At 36.8% G+C, this 10,959-nt stretch overlaps 1 protein-coding gene across 1 annotated transcript; it reads right to left on the bottom strand.

Moving 5' to 3' along the window:
• Positions 1 to 7,868: 7,868 nt before the first annotated feature.
• On the bottom strand, positions 7,869 to 8,306 carry LOC113279261. The gene has a single exon (XM_026527963.1). It carries the CDS (start codon positions 8,304 to 8,306, stop codon positions 7,869 to 7,871), a length of 438 nt encoding a protein of 145 aa, XP_026383748.1.
• Positions 8,307 to 10,959: the final 2,653 nt, after the last annotated feature.

Here is a 10,959-nt window from a genome sequence, read left to right as displayed (position 1 = left end):
TTGGATCCACATACATACCTACTGCATTCAGAGATTGGCAAACTGATCCTTGTCGTCGACTACCAACTGTGTCATACAACAAGAAAAGCAAAATAGTGTTTGTCTGGACATGTCCACAACTTATTCCAACAGAGTACTAATTGAAAGAGGGAGAGAAATATCAATTACCCCATTGATACATGTAACTTTTCCGTAATCCAAATCGATTATCCCATTGATTTTGCAAACCCCAAAGGGTAGATTTTGAGACTAAGAAAATTCAAATACAAACCCTAGAAAGTAGATTTTGCAATTTCTAATAACAAGAAACATATGATTGCAGATAAAACAACGGTCAGTGTTAGCTTAATTAGCAATCAAAAAAGGATGCCAAGGATAAAAAATCCCATCGACAGAGATCCAAGGAATAAAAAAAAGTAGGAAAGCAAATGAACAAACAAGGAAAACAAAACATCTTTTCGGCAACGCACTGACATTTGCAATCACAACTTAGTCAGCATCAAAATCAACGACACTCTCCACAGCACAGGGTACTACATGTGAATGAACAACAAGTTTCACTTAAGAAACATTTGTATCAACATCATATGTCCTCCACTGTCTACCACTGATGACCGACCCATGTTAACATAATAATTACAACCAAAAACTAGATAGAATTTCATTCAAGACACGTAATACTGTACATTTTGGACTAGCTAGTCATGTTGTAGATAACACTTTTAAAATGGGAACAGTCCAACCATTTCATTCAACCAGTATCCACAAAGAAAGATCCTAACAGGAAATCAAAATTATCCCAATTTTAGCAATTTTCTTGTTAAGTTAGAAAAGTGTAAACAAAAAATCACAACCATTTTTACATATTGTTTCATTCAATGATATCTACAGAAAAAAATTATAAGAAATCTACCAAAAATAATAAAAAATATTCTTCTTTGGAGATCAAGAAAAGGGATAAGAACTAAGAAGAGAGCAAATTACGAGGTACGCAAGGGGAGTTTCTCCAAACCCTAGAATGCAACTTAAGAATTTCTTTGGCCTTCTCAAGAGTTCTGGTTGTAGAGTTGACTTGAAGAACTAAACATAATTTTGCAACAACACCCACTGCTAACATTTCCTGAAGAACGCTAGGAGTTGCAGAAAATTTAGCAACTGAGTTATAATCCCTAGATTTCAAATGAATCCCTAGATTTATTTAGCAGCTGAGTTGCATGTTTCAGTAAATAAGTAATTGAAATCAATTTCAAATGAATCCCTAGATTTATTTAGAAAGTGAAGAACAATCAACAATACATAGAGTTCAATTAGTTGGGAACAAGTTTTAAGTTGATTCATACCTTCAATTCACAAATCAAGATTCAAGAACAACGAATTGACGAAGGAAGAAGAGTCTCCGTGACTCTGTCTCTGAGAAGGAGAGAAGAAGAGGCCGAAGTTTTAAGAAAATTCAAATACAAACGAAGTCTGTAAATTAGTTATACATGATAACTCCTGTATAATTAACAACGGTTCCTAATCTTACCTTTTGTTATTGGTTTGCTTCTGGTGATGCCGATGATCCACAAAGCGAATCTGAGACTGAGCGAAGAAAAAATAATGGAGTTGGAGTGATGGAGTCTGTCTGAGAAGGAGAGAAGACGGAAGAGGCCGCGGAAGAGAAGGGTTCGTGAAAATGCGATTAGGTTAGGCCTTTTATTTCATCTCAACGGTTGCGATTTATACTAGGTTAGAATTAGATAATCTAAGGGTCAGGAATAGTTTTGGGCGGGTGGGTGGGTCGGTTCGGGTGACGGAAGTTTCTACCCGCAACCGACCCAAGATAGGTGGGTTTTGGCGTGCCTCACCCATAGTCGACCCATGCCTAGGTGGGTTGAATCGGGTGCGGGTATTTTTGGTCGGGTACGGGTAGGGTCGGCGGGTTGGGCCGGGTATGTGCAGCCCTAGACGAGTTAATTGAGTGCTAACTGTTAGATTAGAATAATAAGATAAACTTACAATTAGTAGTTGAAAATTTGATTTATAGTTGTAGATTTCTACGCGTAAGAAGAATGACATTTTTTGAAATGAAAACCCTATAAAATTACTAAATTACTTTCTCCAGAAACGACTAGGTAACCTTGCTTTTTTCACTCGATCAATAAAATTTCATTAAAAAGCAAAAATACGTACAAAGGCTAAGGCAATGCCAATCTAACTAGCCAAAATGGATATCTAGACTAACACATCCTACTTGTACCTCGTGTGGTAGCTTAAGCCATCCTGTTGAGAACTACTATATTTTGCATGCTTATAGGCAATCTAGATAAGGCCATGAAAATACAAAATATGAAATGCCCACAGATTACGAAGCTGGTAGTCATTGGGACCATAATCAACCTTTCGAAGGTTGCGATCAGTATTTTATAGATCCCAATGACCATACACACATGTATCATTCACCACAATGGGAAGTTGAACAATTTCGCACTCCTCTGCCCTCTTGTATGCAATCTGTGGAGGAAAATCACCAACTCATTGAACAAGACAATGTTGAATTTGAATTGAATACATTTCATAAAAACCATATAGCATTGCTTCTGAATTTCCTTTCTGTAGTGACCCTTATGCGCAAAAATGTACTGAATACCCATATGCTATGAGGATACCTCATGTGGAAGACTCTCCTTCAATGGGACAAATTAATGCATATTTAGATATGATTTTTCTTCATGTACAAAAGGAGGGAAGGGAGGAATTTCATGATGAGATGTTTGTTATTCCTAATGAGGTAAATATTGAAAATAGCATTTATAGTCCTACTCATGCAACTGCTATTGAATATGAACCTAATCTAGAGGTAATTTAGTCGACTAAAGACACTATGATCATGAATAGGGCATTGCATTTCTATGATGATGATGATGATGTTATGTTAGAAGAACATATTTATGCTGAAAATATTATGGAACCTTTGGGTTCAGAGACATTAGGCTTCTCTGCCTCGACCTTCATGAATGATGTCTCTTCTAGTATTCCATATGCATATACGTGATGTTGATGCTGATTTGGGTCTTGTGCAACTGTTTTGTGAACGAAAGCATGACAAATAACTTGTGTCTGACTTAGGTAAGGTTGAATTTTTTGTTGACACTAATGATCTTATGCATGAAAATATAATTGATATGTCTGATTCTCTGCCTGGGTCACATTGTGATGTTTCTTCTGATTTTCCTACGCTTGAAACTAAAGTTTTGAATGATGCTGAATTGGGGTTTGCTGACTTGTTCAATGACTGTGAGCATGATAGAGCACTATTTGTTTCTGAATTGGGAAAAACTAGACTGCATTGTGATATTTTTGAGCCTAAAATTGAATTTAACTTAATTTCATCTGATTCCCTGCCTAGAACACACTATGTTGCTTCCTCTGATTTTCCTATGCATGACACAGAGGTTTTGGATGACGATCATGATTCTGATTTGGGTCTTGTTGAATTGTTCTTTGAATGTGAGTGTGGTATACATGTTTCTGATTTAGGGAGAGTGTCTGATGGTACTAATGGCCTTATGCATGAAAACAACTTAGATGTTCCCACCTTTCTTCCTAAGTCACAAACCGAGACCCTTCCACCCAACCTAGATTTGGTTTGTAACAAAATTGTAAAACCAACTTTTCTAAGAGAATTTAATCTAGGATTGGAACTGTGTGCCTCTCAAGTCCTCTTGGACCATTTTGCAGCTAAATACAATACATTTGATGAGCCACAGTTGGAATGTATATCTCTTCCTGTCCATGCCAAAGTCCATTTCAAATTGGACCTTGTGAATGATGAACCCCTGAAATTGTTAGATTTTGTGCCCAAAAGTATATTTGTTGAAAAATCTAGGTTTGGGGGTATTTCATTTTGTCTGGCAGCCTCACTTGCATTACTGTCCTATTATAATTGTATGAGGCTACTAAAATTTCTGCATTCTGTCTTTTGGGTTGATCCTAAACTATTTAGATTGTTAATGTATGGTGAATTCTCCCTGTATATAATCCAATAGGTAATGTTATATTTTCTATCTTGAGTCGGTTGAGTCTTTTTCTGTATATATTGTGCTAATCCAATATAATCTCAGCTTAAAATGTTGGATTCTAGCCTTGAATAATGAAGATCCAATCTTGCATTCATACCGGTAATCTCTTCCCTTTTCTCTACTCGGCATAGTTCTCATGGTATATTTCTGTTTAAATTTTCATCATCTTTTGAAACATTGAGGACAATGTTAGATTTAGGTATGGGGGAGTATTTTGCATATAAAGTTTTTAGTCTTTTCTTTTCCTTTTATATAAAATTTAAAAAAAAAAAAAATTGCATAAAACCTCCAACTTTTAGAGATTTTAGAGCCACTAGCATGCTTCTAGCTATGGTTACATAGAGAGTCTGACCGAAATAACTGAACTTGGAAGTACTGGAGAACACAATCGGGTTTCTTAGTTGTTAGAGCGTTAAAGTTGGATTTAACCATGCCGGAGGGCGAATTAGGTGCTGCAAAGATATTTGGTAGTAGAATTGTGATCACCCTTAGTGGAGACTACCTATTTTACATCAAGCGAGGCACCGACCTTCATTTTTTGTGACTATCTAAAAAGTCCTTTCAGAGTGTGTGTCACCGCGTAAATTCCGGGTAAGAATGGTGAGTTACCCAACTTCGCACCACTTTCAGCACTATTTTTGATCTCTTGAGTGCTAATTTTTTCAATCATGAGGATGACATCTAAAGATGAAAACTCCTTCTTGTAGTTTTATTTGTAGTTAACACCATTCTCTCTCACTCGACAACATCAACAGATCCATAGAAACACATCATCATCAACGAGAAGAGCAGCGTCAGATTCTATGAAGAAAATTGAAGATAGTCCAAGGTTTACATGCAACAATACAAGGAAAAGTAAAATGTTCCTATACAGTACAAAGAACAGAATTCTATACACATTCGAAGAGGTATTTTACAAGAGCAGAGAAAAGAAAATAAGATGAGAATTAGTGAAATTTATGAAATCAAGACAATACAAGTTGTGGAACATTGAGTGATAAAGTCCTTCATCCATGACTTTAGTAGTTTCATTATTATTTTGTTATTTTCAGTTTGTGTTAATTAAATATATATATATATATATTATTTATTACAGTTTGTTTTTAGTTTTGTTTAATAAACACCATGGTAAAGAAGAAGAATTTAAGAGGAAAATTCAAGCAACTAGGAAATTGAAGAGAAGAATTAGAAATTGTCAAGGTTCTACGAAGTTCAGAAGTTCATCATCAACAGTTGAAGACCGAAGATTGAAGACGTTTCTACGGATGCTGTGAGAGTGGTGTTGATTGCCGATCAGATGTGAAGGTAAGTGAGTACTCCCATCCTTGCTAATGGTTGATTTCCTTTCTTAGAGATCATCAGAAAAGATTCTTTTTGTCCACAATTTTGTGGAGTCTCCAGAAATTATTTCGGAAGGTTTTCCTTCCCACCATTCAACGTGTGCGGGATTTCTCTCTTTATTCCTGTCTGCACACATGAGAGACTAAAAAAGCGGTATTTTTGAGTGCAATTATCATTAAAAACCCTATTGGTGAGGCAGAAGTCGAGGCTTTTGATCACTCTCGAACCCGAATCCTTTCATATGGTATGGTTATTTCTCGCTCAACTCTTAAGGATGAGAATGCGTTCTTTGGTATTTCTAACTTCGTGTTACTAGCATGCAGAAACTCTATGTCCTCATAGATCCTTGGATGCTTAGGACTCTAATACGCTCTGAAGTTGGATAAGGTTTTGTGGGTACACCTCTGGTAAACCCTCACGAGACTACAACTCGTCCACTAGGGACACCTAGGGGTTTAAAGGCTTAGTACATACGCTAAATGCATTCGATAAACCTGCGACATTGGTATAGTTAGGATTTCTTAATTTCTGTTTCACTTGAGGACAAGTAAAATTCAGGTTTGGGGGTATTTGATGAGTGCCAAATAGTGCATATTTCTACACCTTTTTATTGGCATTTAACTCATCTTTTGCGCTTTAAAATCATATATTATCCCAAATTATGTATTTTCTTTGTTTTCAAGATTAAATACTTGTACTAATTAATTTCGTGTTTTTAGGTACTAAATAAAGCTTGGATGAACTGCGAAGCCAAAAGAGCAGAGGAATGGTGACAATGGAAGAGAGACAACAAAGGCTCCCGCTGGAAAACAGTGAAGAATATCTTATGCACCTTATCTGCGAGTAAAGAATGTTGTTTTCACATCTCAAAACTAGAAGCGGGCTTGGGATATTAATTTTGAAGAAGACATGGGCTTAGAATAAATAAAAACCAAGACCCAAACCCCTTTCTAATGTGAGTCGTTAGATTCAATCCAGCTGTTGAATATCCAACGTCATCTCCTCACCGTGCATTAACATTTATTGCTGCCGGCCAACACCGAAGCACCTGCTATTCATCTCCTAGTCGAACAAGAGCCAAACGTTCCCTTTGTACGTCGTCTTCTTCTCTCCAGACTCTGCAAAACCTTCACCTTTTTTCCTCCATCAATCACTTCCATTACCAACCACCACTGAGCATATCCAACCTATCAGCCACCTTATGCAATCAATCAACCTTCTAATATCTATCTATCTCTATCTTAGCTTCTCTCTTATCAAAAACAGTAACCCTAGAAGCTAGGATTGAGAGAGATATAGTTAGTTATCCTCAATGGCAAAAAGCAAACATCAAATCAAGAGTTGCAGATTATTATTTGCAGAAGGGGTTTGTCGGAAAACATCTTTTGGGTGAGTGAGTATTCTTTAATTATCAAATTATAAGTAATTGAGTGAAAATTGTGTATAAATAGAGAAGAGGTTTTGATGTAAAATTCATGCCCGGATTAGCCGATACACTAAGCAGTAATTCATATTTGATTTTATCTCCATGATGTTCTAATTTCATAGTTAGGGTTTAGATGAAACCATTAATCTATTGCTAAGTTTGGTTCATGTATTGGTATTGTTCTTGTTGTGCTATAATGTTTTGGATAAATATAATCTGAGCCTTCAACATTTTTCTCTCACAGTGGATGCCATGTATCCATTGTAGTTTGAATAACATTATCTTGATTGTGCTACAGCTCATGCTTTAGAGACTATTATTAATCCATTGACTATTTGTGCTTAATTATACAGTTAGTGCTCCAGATTGATACCTTAGTTGTGATTAGAATATCCATATCAGGGTTGTTTAATTATCTAAGTGATTGATCTGCGGTTAGTTTGTTTTGTGAGAGGGCAGCTAATACTAGGATTAGGAATCATCTTAGTGACACTAAACCATCCTCCTGAAACTTCCCTGGATAGGCGGAAGACCACCGGTATCCATTATAAGGGACAAGAATAGTATTGAGACTGAATTGACTTAGTGTAGGTTAAGCGATGGATTCGACTGCCCTAGCACCTTATTTATCTGCTTGCTAGATTACTCTTTGCTTTCGTTTTTGTTATTTCAGTCACCACCATCATCTAGCCTAATCGGCAAACAAAGCCCCCCATTTGGTTACTCTCATTCTGAATCAGTAAAGAAAGACCTAAGAATCAACTCTACACCCTCCTTGTCTCTGTGGGATCGACCTGTATTTGCTATGTCTACCATAGACGTTGTGCACTTGCAGTTAGACATAGTCGTAGGCTACTTTCTAGTCCTACCAATCAACGTTGGCCTGCCTCATAAAATTCATAAATATCCTCAGCCAACAAACATACTTGTTTGGCCAAGACATTTGCCATAAAATCAGCCTCTCTGTGACTATGAGCATAGAGAATCTTGCTATAAAAATTACAGGACATCTTCCACTTTAGATTTAGTTGCCACGATAACTATTCATTTTGTAAAGCTTGAATGCAACTCATTGAATCAGATCTTACGCAATTCCTCTTAACGTTCCATCTCTTGGCCAACATCAGGCCATAAATAATAGCACACACTTCAGCGTAAAAATCAGTCTGCCAGCCAAGGCCAACACACAAAGCACCAACTACTCTAGAGTTAGCATCTCTAAAACTAACACTTGCATCAGCTTGGCCTAGATTCCCAAGCGCAGCGCCATCACAACAAATCATAATTTCACCATGTTTTGGAGGAGACCAGCAAATCTCAACAGGCGTGGAATTGTTAGACGATCTATGTTTCACTTTGAAATAATTCAAAATGCACAAATCATCAAGAGTATTATACACATGTCCGTTCATTCTAATAGAATTATCACGAATTACCTGATATACTCTGCCTTTAAAACCAAGCCAATTAATAGTCATACCCTCAAAGAAAGCTTTATTACGTATCTTCCATAATTATGTGGTGATTGCAAGATTTGAAACGAGCCACAGGTCCTTAATCATCCTGGTCTTACCTTTTGTATCCTTTTAAGAAGCCACAATATCTTCACTTGGCTGCAGACTGAAAATTCTACTGCCCATGCTCAAATACGTTTAGCAAATATGGAACGCCAAACGATATGGCTAAGTTCTTGCACAGGCTACACCGAGTTGGCATCTCCGTGCCCATTTTCTTGATCAACTGATCTTCAATGTCCCAACACTCCTTCCTCCATATCTTTCAATATTGCACCGCAAAAGTTGGGTGTACAACATAACGAGATAACAACAAAGCTGCAGGCTATTTTTCATATATTGTTCTTTGCAGACTTAACCGAAAAGACACCCTTGCTATCTAAGTTCCAAATTTTATAATCTTTTCTACCAACAATAAGAGGGAGAGCGTTGAGATCAATATCACATCTGGCCATTAAAGTACAAGTTCTGAATGAAATAACCCATTGGCCATCCACTATCAGGTCACTAACACAGGACTTAATATCATTCGGCCCCAAAGAAGTTATAAGATCCCAATATACTCACCACGGTCAGCTAGGTAACCCAACCTACTCATAGTAATCGGCTAGGTCGATAATTTGATACCTAGCCGATTGTGAGTATGTTCATCATAAATGATGAACACCATAAACAATCGGTAAAATCTAGACGATTTTGCTAAATCGGATGAAAGTGATGATTAACTAGCCGATTTTTGACAGAAAGTGATGAAATTTGAAAGATACTAATTTATCGATGGTTTGGTATACATTATTTATTTCTAGCCATAAAGAATAATGCGAGGAACAAACTATTTACGGCTAGGTATACGTGACGGACTGTAAAATTACGCCTAAAGTGTTAGAGCATTGCTCCGTAGAACTCGCAAGCGTTGCTATCTCAAGCTTGTTTGTCAAGTTTAGTTGATCAAAACTATAGTTTTGATTTCTAGTCTACTTATAGCTATGTCTCGGATTATGATAAAATGTGTAGTTGAGCTTTAGACTTCACGGAGTTCATCGATTGATAACGAAGATCTACTGAGGAGAGCTTGGAGGAACTTCATTAACAGAAGGTATGTGGAGACTAAAACTTGTCTATCACTAAGAAGTCTATTATATTCTATCTCCAAATAAGACTAAGTCGTATAGCTATATAGACTTCCATATTATACATATTTGATATATTTAGATGAGTTTATCTCGCTTATCTATTTCTCGAAATATGTGTTGGAAGTTTTTTTCTTTAACTATATTCATCATTATTCTTGACGAGTTTAGTTGGAAACAATTTATTTGTTGGAAACTGAATATTATGTCAAAAGATGATCATGTGAAAATTGCCTTGAAACATCTTACATGATTTGTGTGAGACAATCATTTGATGTCGACTTGGAAAGTTTCGTATTGATCATTCGATCACTTGAAAATTAGTTGAAGCTAATAGTTTGTGTGAGATAGCTATTGTCGTCTTTTAAGGATGTTTGAATGATTGAAATGGGAGTTTAGAACAATTAACCATTGATAGACACATTTTTGTGTCTAAATTGTACTCAATGTCTCTATTGTTAGTGCTCGATTTTTGTACTAATTTTGATGCTTTGTGTGTTTGTAGGTGTTTTTGGAGAAATACACTTGTGTGGAAAAAGTTGCTCAAAAAGTGCTATTTGGACCCCCGGAGAAGGCACCCTCATTTTGGATAAGGGAACCCCCAGAGCACCCGGTGTTAAAGGCACCCGAAAAATGGATTCAATGCACTTCTTCTTCATCTTTTGAAAATTGAAATTGGCGGGAAAATAGTCACAATTGCTGGCAGAATTTTCGATCGAATTTCGGACGCGATTTAGTGATATTCACAAGTTTAGAAGACACTCTAGCCTCGTTTATTAAAAACTCTGATAAGATCAACCTAATGGTTGCTCAAGGGATAGAATAAAGTAAAAATATAGGTTATGCTAACTCCCAAGCTATTTCTGAGTTAAAAAACCAGGTTAGTCAGATAAATGAATCTTTGAGGAAAAAAGGTAAGTTTCCTAGTCAAACTCAACCCAATCCTAAAGCAGAGAAATCGTACAATCATGTGAACTCTATTACAACCCTTATGAGTGAAAAGAAAGTTGACAATAAGGTTGCCATGCCTTATAGTGAACATGATGTAGTTCACCCTTCTGAGCCAGAAAATGAGGAGACTGATAGAGTCTCTAAAGAGACCAATGAGGGTCCTGCTGTGCCCGGCTTTGTTCCCAGAGCCCCGTTTCCCCAACTGCTAGTTCCAACTAAGAGTGAGTCGAACTTTAATGATATATTGGAGGTTTTTAAGCAGGTTACTATCAACCTACCATTGTTGGATGCGATTAAGCAGATTCCCGCTTATGCTAAGTTTCTTAAGGACTTGTGTACACGAAACCGTAAGCTTAGTGTCCAAAAGAAAGCCTTCCTAGCTAGTCATGTGAGTTCCATTATTCAGAATACCATTACTCCTAAGTATAAAGACCCAGGATCCCCTACCATTTCTTGCACAATAGGTAAATACCGTGTTGAGAAAGCTTTGCTTGACTTAGGAGCCAGTGTGAATTTACTTCCACACCATGTGTACC

Source organism: Papaver somniferum, chromosome 5, assembly GCF_003573695.1.
Source record: "Papaver somniferum cultivar HN1 chromosome 5, ASM357369v1, whole genome shotgun sequence".
Classification (NCBI taxonomy): domain Eukaryota; kingdom Viridiplantae; phylum Streptophyta; class Magnoliopsida; order Ranunculales; family Papaveraceae; genus Papaver; species Papaver somniferum.
The sequence above is the reverse complement of the archived record's forward strand: the minus strand, read 5'-3'. Positions and strand labels throughout refer to the sequence as shown.